The 21609-nt window shown below is 36.3% G+C and overlaps 1 protein-coding gene across 3 annotated transcripts in view; it reads left to right on the forward strand.

The window, feature by feature from the left end:
• Positions 1 to 21609, forward strand: part of LOC110371358 (fibroblast growth factor 22) — a 199198-nt gene that overhangs the window by 26699 nt on the left and 150890 nt on the right. For all 3 annotated transcript variants that reach the window (XM_021327558.3, XM_021327560.3, XM_021327559.3), the window contains exon 3: positions 15523 to 15985. In XM_021327558.3, coding sequence (XP_021183233.1) covers positions 15766 to 15985 — 220 coding nt within the window. In that variant the 5' untranslated portion in view covers positions 15523 to 15765. The remainder of the gene's footprint in view (positions 1 to 15522; positions 15986 to 21609) is intronic.

The following is a 21609-nucleotide window of genomic DNA, read 5'->3' on the forward strand; positions in this document are numbered from 1 at the left end:
GCCGATAGAGTTAGTCATACCTTGCTGATTTTAAGGATAAAGAGAGATAATTTCTTCGAACATTAATGATAGACTTTGTTATCTGTCTGCAATATTTAATGTAGGTTTACAGTCTTGTGCCAAAACCACGACGCATGATCATTGATAACATTTTATGCCTAAATAGATAAGAATGTGTTAGTACTTATCTGTCTTGCATATTTACTCGACTGAGCTCAATGCTGTAAAAAAGAGTATTTTTGTTAAGCTGCATCCTGCACAATAAAAATTAAGAGGCCACTGCAGACTAGATTGTCAGTTTCTTGTGAAGGTAATCGTGAATCGAACAAACTTTTAAGTTGATCTGATACCGGGCAGATATCTAACTACCATTCATCTCTACTCATTCATCTTCCCTTTCAAACTATCACTATCACCAGAGTAACTCAAAAAGAATGCTTAGATTACTTTGTAACGTTCAATCTCCGTACTAAATATGTATCTATTAGGTGCCAATTTAGCCATTTTATCAAAACAAACAAATGTATCACATTTCCATTTATAATTTTGTTAAGATAACGATTATCTGATGTATTTATTTGGGTCACAAAACAAAACATGACTATGTAGATAATATTAAGTAGTAGATGCGGAACTACATCCGAAAACTCCCAGGCATCTATTAGCAGAATAAACTGTTCATGTGTAGCTTGCATTAGGGATGAACAAACAGACATTGTCAACATACGATATCCTTATTTGTACAGTTTTATGATACTCTGGATGTAAGTAAATTATTTCATTCAGCAACTCGACGTACTTAATAAGCAAAAATATGAAATATGGTAAAGTAAGCCTAACAGTTTTTCTACTCCGACAATCTATAGCAATCTTTCTTTTATGATCATCCAAGGTCGGCACAGTAAACCTCTTCAATCCAATTATAACCGAGATTTAACGTCAGTACAACAATAAAACACTTAAACTCACAAAATAAATAAAGCACACTAAAAGCACATAAATAAAACAAGTTATATATCACCTTATTTGAATAACACTTATAGACATCGCATTTTCTTACACTAAAGTGAATCAAAATTTATGGTTAGAAGTATTTTATTTAACATTTGAGTGCAAAGCGAACTAGCCGATCGTTAGTTTTCTTCCGAAAGATTTATAAAGATATCCAAATAATACACAGTTTTCTGAAGATATTTAGAATCCAATTAATCTTTTCCCAGGCGACCAAATGAAGAATGTTATATAAAATGGCGCCGCCAACAGAAATGACAGTGACATTTGGGCTGAAGATATTAATAATATTAGGTTGAGTGCTTTCATTAAGACAGAATTAGAAGCTGCTAAAGTTCAGGATGCTAATTAAAGTCGGATATCTGCACATTCAAATTGTTGTATCATTGATAACGCTGATACTATGAATTACTATACTGATGTAAGATTTGTCAATGGGACACATACAATAGGTGTAGATGCCAGAATAGACATTGAAATAAATGAAAAAGAAATTGAATGAATATTGATATTTGTAATAAAAGTAAATAATTTATAAATGGACTTGGCCCATTAGAAGTAATTTTCCATCGTGTAAAGGTACTGTTTAATATTCACGATTCGTATTTCAGTCATTTGAATGAACGACGAAAGTGTGATTCCATTGACCTTTACAACTGTTAGTTATTTTTGTAAATTTTTCAACGTCACATGTTATTTAATTTTATACTCATCGTGGAACGGAGTAAAAGAAAATTTAAATCTTAAGCTAGTTTTGAGAGTGCTACAACTCCGGAAGAGATTTAGGTACATCTTTTAAAAAGCGACTATGCTAATCTGAAATGTACATACAATTAAGAAACCTGTGTACAAACATTTATTATATCTAAAGGTACACATATTTCAAACGGCCAAAACATTTCTCTTATTGTTGTTCTTAAATGGGACGATTTTCAATTCAATGCTACAAAAGTCAATTTGAGTCTTGTTACGTCAGACTTGACAGTGAACCATTTCTGAGTAAATGCTCGCGAATTTAATAGAGACTGGCAGGTGACACACATATTAAGACGAAGATAATTCCCGTGAGACAAAAGGCTGTTTCATTGAACCAGTAATCCATACTAACAGTTTGTTTGTTTGTATGTATGTTAGTTTGCTTGACCACGCTAATCTCGGTAATTACTGGTCCGGTTGCGAAATGATTTCGGTGTTAGATAGCCAATTTATCGAGAAAAGTTAATGGCTACTTTGTATCTGGGTGTATCAAGTAGTTCTCACGAGATGCGGATAAAACCGCTGGAAAATGCTAGTATTACATATTATTACATACTAGAAACATCTGGACAATATTGGGGACATGTGACAATACTAAAATTAAGTGGCCATCGTAAAAAGCCATAAAAGTTTTTAGTAAACCATTCGTAACACTTGGCCATGCGATAAATTGGCGAAAATTAAAACTATTTAACATCATTCTTGTTTAGTTCAATAAACTACAATCAGTGTTGTTTCAGAAGTAGCAACTTTATGAAAAGTTATTGAAGTGATTTGTGCAAAAATCAAAAGATTTATCTGTTATATTTTGGACTACATTTTATCCTATTCTCAAAATACATATATGCCTACAAACTTAAATAACCATACAAATTGAGAGACCCAAACCTTTCTGAAATATTTTTTAATTTAGTCAGTGTCCACGAGGTTTTCTAAGAAAAAGTATGCAAAAGTAGCAAGACAAGCCTTTTGATATTTTCTCAGCCTAAAAATACCTAGAGTGGCGCAACATTCATGTTTGATTGACCATAGTTTATTTTTACTACCAATAATGTTTATTCGGCGTTCATGTATGGTTTGTTTAAGTCTACACCTGCTTGGATCATGGCCGTCCAAGTACGAAATACTTCGGCTGTTAGTTTTTCCCTTCCTAAAAATAAATGTGTGGACTACGTCATACAGATTACAAGCATCTTACTATTTTTAGTCTTTTGTGTCTAGTTGATAAAATATCTTAGAAGGATTTAGCTGGTGCTTCAAATGCTGATGCTTAGTAAAAAATCTTCTCGTGAAATCGTCTTGAGCAAATATTACAACTGCATTAGTCACCTTTTCCTCGTAGTATGCACGGTAGTATCCTCAATGATAAAGCAAAATAAACTGAGTGTGTCAATAGGGTCTATAACCTCTTAAAAATCTAGACAAAAAATCTAGGTCCGTTCTAACCAGCTCTAGTCAGTATATTGTTTAGCATTCCTATGTTTAAGCTGCATTTCATTGCCATTATTACAACTGGTTACTTTGTTGCAATGTGCTTTATTTGACGGAATATATTTTTCAGGGAAACTGTTACATTTTGGACTAGCGTCACCAAACCTGTCGACTGTTTCACGGAAAAGAAAATAGCAACATTCTACAATAAAAAAATGTCAAGCCAGTGCCATGACGTTAAGCCATTTGACAAATAAAAAATCATGTAGGAACAAAGTGCATTCAACTCTGTTTTCGCAACCGTTATCACATAGATTATCATTTGTCTGACTATTTCACTGATTGATATAAGATTTGGTGATACCACATACTCACGCGATATTTTATGCATTTTATTACACAGAAAGATATTTTTTACGTTTGTAATATGTCGAGTGAAAACTTGGTATCTGTGAATCAATGAATGTGTTTTTGTCTGAGTAACGTTTGTACCTAGCTACTTTTAGATCTACGCTTAACATTTGAACAGCATGCACAAGTTATTTCGTTATCTTGTTAAGTGTGGGAAACGGGTTATCTGATGAAGATGATAGATGCACATGTCAGGATTGTTTGCAGTTGCAATCTCTGCCCCAAATGTCGTATATTTGATCGCACATACATGTACTTCCGAAAAAATGTCTTGTATCCCTACATCTGAGTACACGTCCAATAAAATCCAATAAAAACTATCTAAACACCAACAACGATAAAAAAGAAATAACGATGAATATTTTACAAAATCGTTCAGTATCATAAATCGGCCACAACAGCACACAAAACCTATTTTACAGATTCCGAAGTGGTTCTATGAATCTAGATAACTATTATTTTTAGCTTAGACAATTCCGAGTACTAATAAAACTAGAATATCAATTTTACTTTCAACGACGCTTAACTATTTATCTACAGCATGCGTCATGCCAAAATCGTCATCTGTGGGCGGTATAGCATTATTTTTACTAAACCACTAGTAAGCTCCCAACTGCTAAATAGAATTACGATGGAAAAGAATTTAATTCACGTTAGAAGAAACACAGTCAACCTTGAAGTCGTTAAAATCAAAGACATTAAAACCACTGACTGTAAAAATCATGACGAGGTAATACAATTTGATACGAACAATACAACTGCACTAAAAAAACCAAAAAATAATGTAGCTATCTAAGTGATACTGAAATTCCCGCAAGTATTCCGTTTGGCGCTAAAAGTTACGTAACAAAATGTTTTACTCAATGAACCGAACCGGGAGAGTCTGAACTCATGATCTACTCTAGAATAGTTTCGATCAAGGAAAAGGTCACAACAGAAGTCCCATTCTACTATATCAGTATCTACGTAGTAAAATTTGTCAGTAGTGATCGAACTTTGCTTATACCAGACAAGGTAGGTTGGATGTTCGGGACATTGACGCTAGATGTGTATGCAGAGTTCATTATCACGTGTTGTTGAGAGTGAATCTTCTGTTGTCCACGTGCTCGTGATCTCGATGCCGCACGCTCGCAAAATATCGATGCTAATTCTGTACACAGACCGAAGTTATGCATTGTCCGTTGTCGCTACCACTTCTGGTTTTCGGTCTAACGTTCGCCGGCTATTTTGATTCGTAACCTGTTTTTGAGCATCTTTGAGTGTTACTGTATTTTAATTTTATGCGTTTTAGATTTGGAATTAGGTCTTATGACTTCGATACGGGTCAAGTGCTATGTTGGTTTTTTTATTAAATTTTTTGCCAGAAATTATATTTATGCACTCAAATCATTGCAAAGTTACAAAATTCATGATCTTGGATGTTTCATTCAACCGTTTTACATTCCGAAAACAGACGCTTTCCTTCTAAACTTATCAAATGAAAGTTCCTGAAATCATAAGTAAAGCAGGAGTCAAACTAGACTTTCTAGAAGTTGAGTAACATAAATGTGGTCGAGCATGAAACTTATCTAAAACAACTAAATCGCTCGCAGTCGCGACTCGCAGCTAACAATTCGGAAAACTAATTTTCTCCAAGAAACTTGAAACCCTTTACCGATATCCACAACTACACCTTAGATAACGAGTTCATTGACTCCGTGACGTCTTAGCCAGAAATAAGCTAAGGGAAACTAAACTTCGGCAATTAGAAGTGATAGTTATTTGTGTCCCTCATTTTTTAGCAAAAGTTTTGGCAGCTGCGTAGTGCCCGTTTTAGATGGTCGGCCAGCTTTGATCTATTGACATGGCTCGACGTTTCCCTTGTTCCGCGATTCTGTTTCTCTCAATCTGGGCAAATGTTTAGACTGTATTGTGATGCATTGCTCTAACCACGTGTGTTGAGTTGAGTAAGATTTGTGGCAGGAGAAAGTAACTTCCTTCTAAATAGTTTGGTATCATCAATTTATGCTATTGCGAGACTTGACTTGTTTTCGTTTCAGACTAAACTTCTTTCATTCCTTGCTTAGTGTAACTTCTGCGAGTACTTGAACGGTACTACATCCAAGAAATAGTGGAGTACGCACTTACACCGTCAACTGAAGTGTAAGGTTGTAAACCCATACGCGTGCCTGTGAAACGGCGCGACGCTTACTTTCAAATCGGCATAAGCGATAAAATTTACGATCTGCGTTCACGTGTGGTTTAATTATTTTATTTGTTTTCCAAGCTACTTAAGTCCCACATTATATGTGAAGTTCCTTATTTTAGTACTGTAAAACTGACCCAAAACTGTGAGAAATTATTTGCATGTTCAGCTAGCGTAGTTCTTTTCTTCACAAGGATCTTTATTCCACGATTATTTTTGATACAACAATGCTCCGAACTTTGAAGTTTACAAGCATTTTAATAGCTTATAGATGTATAGGAAAGAAAACATGAGGCTACCTGCCAATCATACCAAGCGCGTCGCATGAGTCAACGGAGGCAAATTGGTTTATTAATATCTGTCCACGCACATTAAGAGTCTCTTCAGGGATATCGGACGAGATTACGTCTTACAGATGACAGACATACAAAATTTCCATTGACTTCGCAAATGAGGTTAAAATACTGTTAATCGTAATTGAAGAATAAAGATCTATTAAATCAAGGAAATGATTAGACATAAACATCTTTTATGATTTCGTTGGGGAATCACCCAATAATGAGATAGCATTAACTGAAGTTGTTAAACTGAGTGGTGGTTTTTCATCAATATTTGACAATACTAATAGGTACATTGCACCTTTTGCACCGTAGAAGCCAACTGACCTAGTTAGACAGGCTCGTGAGCACAATAACTCGTGTTAACAAGAAAGTAATACTTACTAGACTCTTTGTTGGCGTTTCAACAAATAAGATTAGTATTTTGTGTATGTAGACTGCATCTTTATGTTGTGACGTCAGTCGATTACAGTTCTTTTCATGAACCGACTTCAGCTATTGCTTACTTGGAATAGCTTCAGTAAGCCTTTTTGAAATATTTGAAATTATACTTGCTGTCGTAAATGTGTAGATAGACTTAATTAGTAACAAACAAATAGTACACTGTACATTTTTTTTTGATCGCTATGGCAACTGTCAAGGGTGTGCTCCCAAAATATATTTAAATAATTAATTATTTAACCGTTCAAATACACAAATATGATACCTACGTATTTAAGTATCAAAAGGTTTTGAAGTAAATCGTTTTGGACCACTTCGCTCCGCTTTGGCGACCACACGCCTCTCCATCTTTGCACCTTGAGTTTTGGCTGTAAATAAAAATCACAGAGGGCTGCAGCCAGGATGCGGCGCGCCGCGACGCAGCGCGATGCCCTGCCGAGCGGCGCCTCCTGTCGCGGCCCTGCGCGACTGCGCCGATCTGATCTGTCTGGTTCGCTGACATACGTCAGTTTGATTTTAGTGGATTTTTTTTGTGAAGTTTTTGTGTTGTTTTATTTTTAAGTAATAAATAAGTGTAAATATATTAAATTCGTAAGTACCTATATTTTTATATGAACAGCATAAACGGCTGTAGTGATGCGGAAGACAGTCAACCTACCACATCGTTGGATACCTCAGTGAGATGTCCCCACTGTTCACAGGCACGTTTTTTTAAAGGTGAACGAGGCTTGAGGGTGCACTATGGCAAAGTACATAAAGCCCGCGGTGTACCCTCAGCCTCTCAAACTGTACCTACCACATCGACAGCTACAACACTTACCCCACTTTGGCAACAACTTTCCAAATTAAAACATTCAGTGCCCATTCTGAAGAGAGTTCCTCGTGGCGCAAGACCGTCGGTTGCAAAAAGTTTAGCACGATGCATATCCCTTGCTGCCCGAGAGAACTCTGAACGTGCCTGGGAACAGTTATTAACCTTCCCTTATAGGGTTCTACATGTTCAAAAAAGTTTGGCATCTAAAAAAACTTTAACAGCCCAAATTAAAGAAAACTGTATGAGTACTATTTCTTCTTTCGACCCTAAATTACCGGCACGTCTACCCCACAAAGGGCTTCTACATCATGTGGAATCCAAATTAGGGGAAGGTGACATAAGTGGGGCTGCTAGGGTGCTTTTTAGCAGCGATGTGGTCGCGCCATACTCTTCAGAGACTTTTACAGCCCTGGAGAGTAAACATCCGGCCGCAGCAAATGACCTCTCCTTCCCCGACCCCAATGATACAGATCCATTGTACATTACAGCTATCCAATTGCGCTCGGCTGTCAACTCCTTCAGGAGGCTCCGCCGGGGCCTCGATGGCTTGACGCCGCAACATTTAAAAGACTTAACGAGTGCAAGCGCCGGGGAGGCTGGTGAGTCGCTTTGAGGGAGCTGACAGCTCTTATAAATTTAATGCTCGCCGGCAATGTGCACGATGCCGTCATCGATGTCTTGTATGGGGCTAACTTATGCGCCCTACGCAAGAAGGATGGCGGCATTCGTCCCATTGCCGTAGGTAGCACCTACCGACGTATCGTAGCCAAAATAAGCTGTGCCTATTACAGCGAATCTTTGGCCAGCAAGTTCCAGCCCCTACAGTTAGGTTTCGGTTCTAAAGGGGGCTGTGAGGCTGCGGTACACGCATTAACGACTTTCCTCCATAGTAATGAAGGGAGGTCATTTTAAAGGTTGACGTCATGAATGCCTTCAACTCCGTAAACAGGGACATTCTGTTGACAGAAGCAAAAAGAAATTCCTAAAGTTTTAAATTCCTTTGGCAATGTTATAGATACCCTTCCAAATTATTATATAAAGACCATCTTCTCGAATCTGCTGCTGGATGTCAACAGGGTGACCCTCTTGGGCCAGTCATTTTTAGTTTAGCTATAAATCCAATTATTCGTCAGCTAAATTCAAAATTTAACGTCTGGTATTTAGATGATGGCACCCTAGGAGGCGATGTAGAGACTGTCCTCAATGATCTTACACTATTAAAAGAAAAATTCAAATCAATCGGTCTCACACTCAACTTTTCGAAATGCGAAATTTTCATTCCTGACACCAACATTCATAGGCAAACGATTATTTCAAAATTTCATACCATAGCTCCGCAACTAAAAATCATTGAGAAAGCCTCTCTTCGCCTACTAGGGTCTCCGATCTATGACGACTCTTTTTCCTCTTTATAGAGGAAAAATTCAAAACTTCAATGACATTTCGGACAGGTTACTTAAAATTAATGTACATTCGGCATATACCCTTATTCGATATTGTTGTTTCGGACCAAAATTTACTTATATTCTTCGCTCTTCTCATTTGTGGAAACATCCGATCCTATTAGATAAAGTTGACAAAATTATCAGGAACACCCTTTCTCTAATATTAAATGTGGCCCTGGACGACCGAGCCTGGCAACAGGCCTCACTGCCTATTCGCTTGGGAGGCCTCGGCGTCCGCAAAATTTCCAGTCTTAGTTTACCGGCATTCCTCTCCTCGGTCCACAGCACCGCAAGTCTCACTAGGAAAATTCTATCTTCCTCACTGGTGGACTTTGGGGTGCCGTGTTTGGCCGATGCGTTGAATACTTGGAAAATGACTTGCCCAAATACGGTTATGCCCAGTGACCCTCCTCTCAGAGACAGTGGGATGGGCCGCTCTGCAGCATCACACGGAATGATCTTCTTAATACGTGTAATGGTGCTGCCGAGCGTGCTCGCCTGCTGGCTGTGGGAGTATGGGAATCTGGACTATGGTTGCAGGTTATTCCGTCAACCAGCATAGGCACTATGCTGGATGACAACACCTTCCGGATAGCTACATGCCTTCGATTAGGCGCTCCCTGTGTTGCTCCGCATCGCTGCCATTGCGGTGAAGCTGTCGACAGCCTCGGGCACCATGGTCTGTCGTGCTGCAGAAGTGCTGGTCGTATTGCACGGCATGCCAGCATTAACGACATTATCCGTCGTGCTCTTTCCACCGCCGGCGTACCAGCTGTTTTAGAGCCTAATGGACTGGTACGTGACGATGGAAAGAGGCCAGATGGTATGACGTTGTTGCCATGGAAGATGGGTAGGCCCTTGGTGTGGGACGCAACATGCGTCGACACCCTGGCGCCATCACATCTTCCTAGCACGGCAGTCTGTGCTGGGGCGGCTGCAGCTTCTGCAGAGACCACCAAGCGGCGCAAATATAATAACCTTATTGGAAATTATAGTTTTGAGCCGTTTGGGGTCGAAACGCTCGGACCGTGGGGCCCGAGTTCGCGGTTACTTTACAAGGACATCGCGAAAAGGCTTGTCGACGCTTCGCGTGACCAGAGGGCTGGCTTATTCTTTGGACAAAGAATTAGCATTGCCATTCAACGTGGCAATGCAGCCAGTCTTCTGGGCACGTTTCCGGAGGACAGTGATGCGGAGGAATACTTCGACGCCTGATCGATGCTCTTTTATATTATGTTTTATGTTTATATACATTTTGTATATAGTATTTTATTTTTAGTTTTGTATAAAGATAAGTAGCTTAAGTTTGTATATATGTATAGTGTGTCCATTAATAATTCAATAGTACACTTACATTTTTTTTAATTAACAACTGAGATTGTTCATTCACAAATAAAGTTCCAATAAAGTGAAAAGGTTTAAAAGCTAACATCAATATACTCAGGAATAAACCTTAATAACAATTCTCATTAAACAAATGTTTGTGGTAAGTGTGACACCTTATTTTCCTGTTTGGGATTTTTTGTGTAACCGTTTCCAAGTATAACGCCTTTTAAGAGTAAAATTTTAATGTTATCTTAATTACAATCAATATTAAAATAATACGCGAATGTTTACATGTAATTGGTCAGATATAGATTTATATTAGGTACTGCTAATTTTCTGTTCTTTTTCTTCATTGTGTAAACTATTTATTTCTAAGTTATTCTGTCCTAAACTTTCATTTATCATAATAAATTCTTATTCAATCTTATTAAACCTGCCATCATTGTTACCAAATACTTTCTTCGTTGAAAATATTCTCATTTGAATTTAAAATGTAAGTATTATTTTCTTCAAAGTTCTTCCCCGTATTATTTCGCAGTGTAGAAGGGTGCAAGTCAATTATTCAATAATGTCATAGTTTATCAGCCGCCTGTCATTGTCAACTGACACCTTCTGAGATAACATCGGGCTTATTGAATTCATTCTTATACGTTTATCGTATAGCATTCTGAGCTATATTGTTATTTTTTCTTTCATTCATACTCCCCTTTTTATCATCGTCTACGTAGAGCGTAAACATATCATTACTTGGGCGTTTAAGAGAATAATTTTTACTAAATATGAGTTATTTTTTTATGTTTCTCCCATATTATAAATCATTAGCATTCCACTTATAGTTGAATGCTTTCTGAATTCTTCATAATGCTCTATTTGTATCCCTTTGAAGTTTTCACAAAATCTGCATCAATATTCACGACACGTAGCCACCCAATTATGCCGATTATGCAAATGCCTTTTTATATTACCTGTATATAAAAACGCATTTGCACATAATATCATCGCCCACCCAGATCTACCACCTAATTGAACTGACAGTTCCCTTTACTTTTATTGATAAAGTAACATCAAATAACTCAGTATTAACCGTTTTAATACTGGATTATGTATCGTTATGACCTTAAATATTTCATTTGTATGCATGTCAAGGTCATTGAAATAATATTAAATCAGCCATATAGAACCAGTCGGAGCGTTTGACATTATTGATCGTATGCTAATGCTCTTTCTTGGATTAACCGATTGAAATGTAAGATTAATTCACCGAACAAGAAATGATATTGCAAGTTCAATGAACTCGGTGAAGTGAAAAAAGTTTCTGTGAATGCGGTTTTATTTTTAGATTGTTTGTAATTATTTAAGAAATGGATTGAGTATCGAATGCTACCAAGCTTGTATGTGTGAAGAAAAAGTTTGTAAATATCACGTTAAAGACTTTCAATGACATGTTTTGCACGTGGCGATCTAAAAGAATTCTAGGTTGACTTATTAATGATTATTGAAGCTATCATTTACTGTTTAATTACCAACACACGATCAAACAGTATAAACGTTGGCACTAAGCCAGATAAAATCAAAAATTGCGGAATAAGAAAACAACGCTCAATATTTCGAGCCTCAACATTCCAACAGACCTTCAAAAATACCGCACACAATCGACTCTTCATTCTTCAATTTATTAGCGAAAGGCTAAAACCACAAACGAAATTCTTCAAAAGAAATGTGTTGTAATATTGACTCGGAGTTAAAATCAAACAATTATAATGGCGATCGATAGATTACACGGCAATAAAGATAGATTGCTTGGCTGGACCGCACTCTATCTGCAGATAAGACCGGGAATACAGGTGAAGGTGTGTACCGAAGCTTTAATGGACCCGTACATCGATTTATGCCGATAGAATTTACCGGTGTAAGTAGTTGCGTGGCGGAGGTCAGACGGGAGTCGATACTAGTAAAATACTGGTATGCAGCTGCAGTTTGCGAGATTGGAACCCGCCCATATGTGATTTGGGAAATTCTAGTGAATACATTTAGGGTTTTATGTTTATGTGTTTTAGAGCAATTGGCTAATAATTGTCGGTAGAATTGTCATAATTTATAACACATACATATGGGTACATATGTTGGTACATGCGAACTAAGATCAACTTGTGTCACATTAAATTACGGCTGTTATCTAAGCTTTACCAATACTTTGTTTTTAAGAATGCCACAGTTCCACAGGTATTTATAAAACACAAAAATCTACGGGACCCTAAAATTTACAATTCAGATGCATAGAAAGCTTATTGTAATCGAATGTATCGCATGAATCTCCTCTTATCTTAACGCGTTTGTTGACGCAATAACGGGTTGAATACGTTGAGATAATGGGTAAGTGAATTCCTGAAACAAGTACCGATTAAACCTTAAAATGCTTCCAACAGAGTCAAGATATTATAATCTTGAGAGCTGAGGAAATAGCTTACTGTAAAATTAAGAAGCCGGTGAAAATATTTCAATGCAATTATAAATCAATTTTTAGCAAGCCGAGTCACGTTTTTCACAGTTTCACAGTAATTAATTTGTTAAGCTCTTATTTTGAAAGCTAAAAGGCAGATTCAATTTAGTCTACTGGCATTCGACCCGTGTAATTCAAGCTAGATATCTATCTAGATTTTCCTGTTAACACTAAGAATAGAAAAACCCGAAATAATAAAATCTTTAGAGAATTACATATTGATGGACCGAAGTAAGATGATAAAAAAAAAACAATCACGGCCTCGCATCGTAGCTAAATTTTTTTAGCCACTTAGCATAGGTAACGAAAAGGCTAAAACCAGTATCAATTTATCATATTCACGCACTCGTACTATTAACGTCATCACAACTGAAGCATGATACGATGATAAAAGATGATTGACAGCCACAGAAGTGGAAAATGATGATCATGATCTGATTTTTATTGGTGTTACAGCTATAGCTATAGATGACAAAAAATACAATCATCACATCTAATACTGATTTTATTTTGATAAGTGAGAACGTTGCAAGAAAATACATTAGATTTGGTGATGACTTTGTATTTGATTTGATTCGATCATTAGAAAGGAAAAGCGAAAAAAAAAACAACTTTGGATTACGCTTTAAAAATTCAGCGATTTGAAATGAAATAATGATTAATAATATCTTCTGTCAATTAATTGGTTGATAAGAGAAAAGTTAACATCTGAGTAGGTCGGCAATAACTCAATATTCTGGGTTAACAGCATGAAGGCTAATTACAAAAATGGTATGTGGAAGTCGTAATCAGCGGAATAAGATTGTTACAATTTCTAAAAAACAGTACTGGAATGATTACATTTTAATTAAGCCGATATAATATTTTGATAAAGTTTTAGACCCTAAAATACACTTTTTCGTTATGACTTATTCTCTCCGCGTTTACTTGAAATGCTTTCCGCTTATTTGCTAAATCATAAATGTTGCAGCTTAGAATTCTATGCGACCAATTAGTCTTGCGTGATAAATAAGAAATAGAACTAACTTCCACCATTTGCAATCTCAATCCATTGTCGGCAAGTTTCTCGCTCCATTCAATTACATGAAACAGGTTGACAAATTGAGACCAGATTGTGTTACTGGATTGCCTGATACTTACTCAGGAGAAAGCTATTAAAGTTAAGAAGACTTTATTTTCGTATCTGAAGATAACAGGAAAATAGTAGCAGGAATCAAACGTTTAGTGGCTGATGACAATGCTTTTATTGAAATTAACGAAACATCAGTTAAGACGGTAACAATGTACTTCTTAGAAAAATATATGACTAGTGCATCAACGAAGATATATTTGACGTTAGCCAAATGTCGTACCGTCTAACAATCATGACATATGGGAGACGAATCGATGATCTAGATATTGAAAACATAAGGACACTACAATCAGATTCAATCATTATTCTCCACGATTCGATAACGTCAAAAACTCAAGTGGTATGAATCAATAAAATCATCAAATAATTGAGTATGTAGAACATGAAGATAATAAAGTTTAAGAGGCAGAAATATTGAAGCAACAGTGTCAATTTTTGTAAGTGTTGCTCAAACGATGATTTGTTTTTAATAACAAGGATACAGGTGACCTTAATTCGGTTAATGAAACATCTGCTATCACCATTTGTGTGCGGCGGCATATGAAATCGTTAATGTATGTAAAAGTCCACAAGGTTTAAGTAGTTATTAAAAGTCAATCTGAAAGGTTAAAAGCTGGTGAGAGTTGGTTTTTGTCACTTTGTGAAAGAGCGATGGATACAAATTGGATGAAGGATATTCAAAATCATCCGAGGAATCTGATCTCATTAGCTAGCTACAAGTTAAACTATACTGTATTATGTTGAAGATTTCTTTTCCGGCTATTAGCGGCTACACCTTCAAGACTGGCTTTCAAAGAGTTCCTTCTTTGAAAGTGAACACGCCTGAATCCAGTACGAAAACTGAGATAGCTTCGTTAGGGTGTAGAACCAGGTCTACAAATAAAGACAGTTACTTGCTTCTTATCTTAGAGTGGTCGACTGCTTCACCGGCGATGCGATCGCATGTAAATGTTGAAAGTCGGACAGATTGTCGACCTACAATTTTACCGATCGGTAGCTTTACGTTATCGACTTTCCTTGGCAACGGTCACCGAATAAATTTTATAAAAAAGTTTACTTTATTTTTATTTTCATCCAACCTCAAAATGTTTTGATGCTACATATTTTGTTTTCAATTGTGTATCCAGCTTGGTATAAAGATCCGAAAATTATTTGTAATCTAGTGTTTTAGTGGTAATGCTCGAACGCCATTGTAAAAGTAAATGATGCCTAACATTAAGTTTTATCTAGTGGTGGCAATGCACCTTGAGTGCGATTTCAAATAAAACAGTACACTGAATGTTCCTGTTTCAATGATATCAGTGAGAAGAGTTGTCAATTGTTTCATCTCTTTGCTTTTAAAATGAAAGTATTATGATCATCATCAAGGTGATTTGACCTTACCGAGCTCTAATATAAAAATAACCACCTGATTCACTGTTATTGTCTTATTCGAGTCTCTTATTTAAACACATTGTATTTATACAATAGTTGTTTGAATCTCGCATAAACATTGTTGCGTCTGCTGTACCGCCAAAACGTATTTGTCTTATACGAAAATCCAAGATATTCTCATTAAAGTCAGACTTCACCACAATCGTCTGTAAAATTCTTTACCGCGAAATGTCTAGACTTTGTTAACTCAATTCTATTTGCTTTAGTATCGAACAATTGTTCACGTGACGACGTGGTGTATCGGTTACCAATTTGTCCACCACACTCTATTATTAAACACAAAATTATTTTGTTTCAGATCGTGTGAACAACCCGGCTTGCGGCGCTTGTAAACCGAGAAGCTGTCAATAATATGGTGCAATAAAAGTAATATGAGGGTGTTGGGTACGATGCGTACCAGAGTATACCGAACTGATTTATAAGTAAAGAAGGAAGGTATTGAATGAGACTGGGTGCGGTCGTCGTGGGGGCTTAAGCGGGGTATGCGCGGCGGTGTTGTGCAGTGACGGCGTCCGGGCGGCTGCCATGGGCGCGGCGCGCCATGCGCTCGCGCACGCGCCCGCTGCGGCTGCTCCTGGCGGCGCTCGCGCTCGCGTCCTGCGCCGCGGCGCCCGCGCCCGAGCCGCGCGCGCAGCGCTCCGCCAACCTGAGCCACATAACAGGCACCTCCCGCACCATACAGATGTTCCTCAAGAATCGCTATCTGCAGCTGCTGCCGGATGGCACAGTCAACGGCACCACAGATTACAACAGCGTTTACAGTGAGTACTCTACATTAGATTTTACATGTTTTACGAACAATTTTATCAACCTGTTCAGCTTCTACTCAGAAGCGAAAGGTAACGGACCTGAAACATTTCTGCACCTTACTTAGCTTACAACAGTTAAATTACATTAAAAGTATTTCACAATATCCAGTGCTTTGGCTCAAGGTTTTTTTGTTAGTCCACAAGCACCGATCGGCACGTACTATCGAGATCACAGCGGTACATTGACAGTGCTCCCAATTATACCAATTGAATTTTTTATTCGTTTTGATTCACTGAACACTTTTATGTCTATTTGCTTTGAATTTGCACGTGCGTACAGTTTCTGTTAAAAAAAAACAATTGTGGTATGATAATTAGCAATATCCTCTGTGTATATTGACCACGAAGTAGTAATTACACTCAAGCCGGGGCACGATGCGTGTATCGACAAGACCTTCTCTTCTCATTCGGCAGTGTTCGAGTCGTTACTCCATTTGTTTAGTTCTCTACGGCGCGAATATCGACTATTGTAGTTTTCATGTAGTCGCTAAGCTGTTGGGTAACAACGCTTTCTCAAGGGGATACTTGAGGTTCTTACTTTCATCATGTGGTTATCGTGAAAATACTAAACTACGAATAACAATAGAAAAGTTTTGTTTTATACTATGAAGTTTATGTTGCACTATTGCTATATAGCTAAACAATCGTAGCCTTGACAAATCGTTGTATTTTTTATCTATCTGCTCTCTGTAATGACGTCGTTTTCATATGTTTTGTAATGTAACAAACGAGTTCAATAGCAGCGAGCATAGCGAATGAGAAGCTATAAAGCATTTTTATATTAAGTCCCGAAAAGAAAGCAAATTAGACAGCATCCTTAACAAATAATTTGTTTATACTTCTTTTTATATCAATTCTGTAACCGTAGTAGATAAATAGTTACTCTTCGATGCCTAGAAGCGTTCTTCGAGCATGCAAATAAATACATACATGTGACATGTTACAAGTGTGTCGCAAGACTTGTAACAGCGTAATAACAATATGTCGTTAAAATTTACGGGAAATAACTTATCTGTGTACCGTCTACGGGTCGACCGAAAGTAATCGAAACTCAAGGAGCTGTTTTGTAATCTGTAAATATCTGAGCGATCACTTTAGTTTACTGTTTACTTTAACTTTGTAAGTTTTCTATGGTTTATTGTAAATTACTTTGTGGTAATATTTTTGGGCTATTTTAGGTATTTGAACGAAACCAACATTATCTTGAAACGATCCTCGTTTTAAAATGCCACACAGATTTTATGAAATGTATAATATTTTAAGATGAAATATGCAGAAAAAATGGGTGATGAATATTGTATTACATTTATTGGTATTTTTTAATTTATCATTTATGAGACTATATCCATCATTTTAGACTTGACTTTTCCAATATGGCGCTGCAGCACAGAATACGTAAACTGAAAACTTTGATCGAAAATCACATGTAATGACAGAATTTAAAGAATAGAAGATTAATAACGGTTTAAACAAAAAATCGCTAGCTAATTCTTTTTTATGTATGTACTATAGCTAAGACATTGTTACACTAGCTAGTAGTTACGTTTGTAACACAATACACTTTCTACTCATGACAGTAGCTGTAATGTAAATGCCACGTATAAAATTATTATGGCTCGTACAATTTTACTTGGCCAATCTGACTGTGTACCAAGCCTATTGCTTTCAGTTACATAGGCATAATTTGCGGAGAATGATTAAGCAATATTTTTTGCTACTATGTCTATAGGATATTGAGAGTTTTTTTTAAGTTTTTTTTTTCCTCTGACACAGCCAACCAGACACCTCCTAGACGCATGTTTCATTATAACCAGTTTAAGACCAATGACATAAATCAGATCTGTCCTATTTTTAACAGCGGAAAGATAATAGAGACAGCCTAATTACATGTCCTCATAGACATTGAAATAGTTCCGTAATAACACCATAGATGTTAATATCATTCTAATCTGGATCGTAATTACATATTGTGTATTCACAATTAGTTAAACGGAATCGTGATAATGGCTCAATAGGAAGATTTGAAGTGCCCGAAGCGTTTGCTTCGGTGGTCCAACTGTAAGATTGAGATCGTAAAAGTCTAATAACAACTTTATGGACTCCAAATGGAGATTTCGTACTTCGATAGCGGACAGTTTCTATCAGGTGGAATGGCATGCGATGCTTTTTTGTTTGTTTTTATCGACAAGTATGTCGATTTCGTAATGTCGAAGGTAAGTGAGCCGAAATTAATGACCTGTGAAATTAATGTAATGATTGAATGTTGACTTTCTCGCCAGATTTCGAGATTAAGGCCGATTGATTGGAACATATGCATGTATTACACGGTTTTAGTTAAAACTCTCTTTGATTTACTATGTAGTATTAATTTTACTTCAACTCAGCGGAGGTTATCCCAATTTTCCGTTATAATTTTTACCATAGCAATTTCGGCCATAATTTTCTTAATTCGGTCTGGTTTACAAAGCCGAATTACCATCCGAAAAAGGATTTTGCTTATCATGTAATCTTCACGATACGTAATACCGAACATGCGCGTACGCAGCAATCAGGAACTATACTTTTATACAAACTGATTCCACTGAAACACAATAGAAAATACAATGAAAAACCATTTTAATTGACTGACTGTATTAAACAAAAATATTTTTATAGGCAGCCGATAATTTTTCATATCACTTCTAGATATGAAAGTCTATTTTTTTATTTATCAATCTGGTACTCCCAACTTTAAAAAACGAAAGGTATACGTTAACTACCGCTATTCCTACTAATTAAGGCAAGAATTTTCACGCCGGCCTATTAAAGAGGTAAAATACCAAATTCAGTTATAAATATGATATGAAACCGTAGCAAATGGCTAGTAATTCAATAGCTTAATTGTTCGTAAACTATAAGGGCCTATAAACCTGCTGATTGTTGTAAAGAAAGCTCATTAGTATCATATAAAAATATTGATGGTAACACATATTATAGAGGTCCTTTTTTGAAAGAATTAAAAACCATTGTATATTGCCTTTATCACCTCCTTTATCACCATTGCATTATATCACCTCCTCAATCCAGTTACCCGGGCAAACCAATACCCCTTGATAAGACTGGTTGTAAGACGTTTGACTACCCGTAACCACTGCCAAAGATGTTCAATGACAGCCGGGACCTACAGTTTAACGTGCCCTCTAAAAGTAATTCATTATTAGGAATTCCTTTTTTAAATGAACTAAAAACAATTGAAAACCACACAAATCCTTCAGATATGAATACTCTTTTTTGTGGAAGTTTATTAAAAAAATAACTGGCAATATACGCGATCCGTTTTTAAATGTCGAAAGGACAGTCATAGCTTTTAAAAACTATCATTCGTAGACGTCAATTTAGTCAAATAAGGATAGTTACACATACTTAATTAGTTTATGAATAGCTTGATCTTTCCGGGCGTCCGGGAGCGTGTGTGATGAATGCCTTATATACGCTCTTAAGAAATGATGTGTACCCCGCCTTATGTTGTGTGAAAATGATGAATAGATGTACCATTTATGGACCTAAATCAGAAACATCGTTTAATACGTATGTGTATTAATAGAATATAACTATTACGCTTTATTTGTAGGTATGTGTTTGTGGTTTATACGCTTTAATTTCCTGCAAAACAAAAAAGTTTCTTAAATTTATTTTTAATTTTACCAATAGTGAAAAAAAATATTAAATTCTCTCGAACTCGAGTCTTGAAACTAATTACCTACTATTAAAGCGTTAAATAAAAATAGAGATCAAAACAGCATTAAAATTATTTTTATTACCACAAAAAATGTAACCTACCTTTCTCGACTTCCCGGTAGCAATTTCCCCAGATTGCAACATTTAAGTCCACACCCGCTATACATGGTCTCAAAACAAATTTATATTTACGGCTGCCAAACACCCAATCAAAGTGAAATGAACTCTATTTCCTGTACCAAAGTTTTGTTATGTTATGACGTGTGAAAAATTGGGTGAATCTTTAGAGTTGTGGTAGGCAGGCCTTGTCGTGTAATCTACTGCTCTGATTATATCAATTACTTCTTTATTGAAGGCGATTTGGCAGCGATCGTACCACCGTCTGCGATTGCATTGTATCGAAGATCTTAATTCTATTATTTTGTAGATACAGAACAAATAGAAAGAGTTGCTGAACTTCAAATGAGCCGATAGGTTGCAATGTTGCAACCGAAAATGAGCTTTTGTGGTTAAGAGATCGTAATGAATACGAAAAGATTATTTTGTTAATGATGAGACTTCTTGCTCAATAAGTTTAGTTTTGTAATCATTGGTCAGGTTCGATTATTTGTAGATCCTAATAATCCGATGTATTTTTCAAAGACCATCAAATAAAGTTGCAAATTGTTTGCAAATAAGTTGCTTGCAAAAGCTCATTAAGTCATACTTTAGATACAAAATGGTGTCATGATCTTCAATTTCTAACACGTCGTTAAAATCGCAAAATTACTATGAAAGATAATAAGCGTAAAGCCTTACAAATGTTTGGATCTTGAGCAACAATGCTCACATACGAAGAACGAATTCATTTTCATAAATAGGCATATGTAAGAAGTAATAAACTACTGAGGTAAAAAAAAGAACTATTTTAAAACAACATATGTATAGCAAATTAAATATATCTCTATGCATCAATGATAAAGACAAAACGCTCACACGTGCACAGGAAAAAAACAAGAATTTTATCAAAAATATTAGCGGATAAACTAGTTTATAGTTTAGGTAATAATACAGACAGTTTACATGGCTGGCTTCCATATGTTTTCCATTGTTTTTTACTTATTGTCTAGCTAGACAGCTTTATTACATTTGAAAGAGATCAAGGTTCACATAATAGCAGCTATGACAAACTTAATGTTTTCCTAACATGTTTTGACAACAATTTTGAATTGAGTTGTCATCAACTGTTGCTATAATGGTCCCTATTTAAACATTTCTTTTTTTAAAGGATACTTCTTCTTAAATTTAAGAGCCCAGCTCTTGTCGGTGCAGCTCCTTCCATTTACGCCTATCTAGCGCCAACTCCAGAACTTCCTTATACGTCACAACATTCACCTTCTCTTTAATTTGTTTCATGTAGCTGTACCTTGGACGACCCCTTCCCCTCTTCCCTTCGACTTTCCCTTCGACTTTCCCTTCCACGATGTTTTTTATAAAATCGTCGTGACGTATAAGGTGTCCTATCATTTTTCCTCTCCTGTTCTCTATGCTATGCAATAGTTGTCTTCTACGAAAGCATAAAGCATACTCTAGCAAATATATATGTAAATACACTACAGGTATCTAAGGTTAAAGATAGCTAATTGTGCCTATATTTTGTAACTGAAATGACAATATTAAATCGCATATCAATTTAGTGTTTAATCGTTTCCTTACACCAGGCTTTTAGCATATCTCAAGGTCAGTTATAGCATATGGAAGGTACCACCTAATCTGACACTCAAATAACACATCTGTTAAAACAAGCAAAACTCCGCAATTTTATTTCAAATCAAAACGATAAGATTTTGAACACATTATCAAAAATTTACTATAAATAA

Source organism: Helicoverpa armigera, chromosome 23 (assembly GCF_030705265.1).
Source record: "Helicoverpa armigera isolate CAAS_96S chromosome 23, ASM3070526v1, whole genome shotgun sequence".
Classification (NCBI taxonomy): domain Eukaryota; kingdom Metazoa; phylum Arthropoda; class Insecta; order Lepidoptera; family Noctuidae; genus Helicoverpa; species Helicoverpa armigera.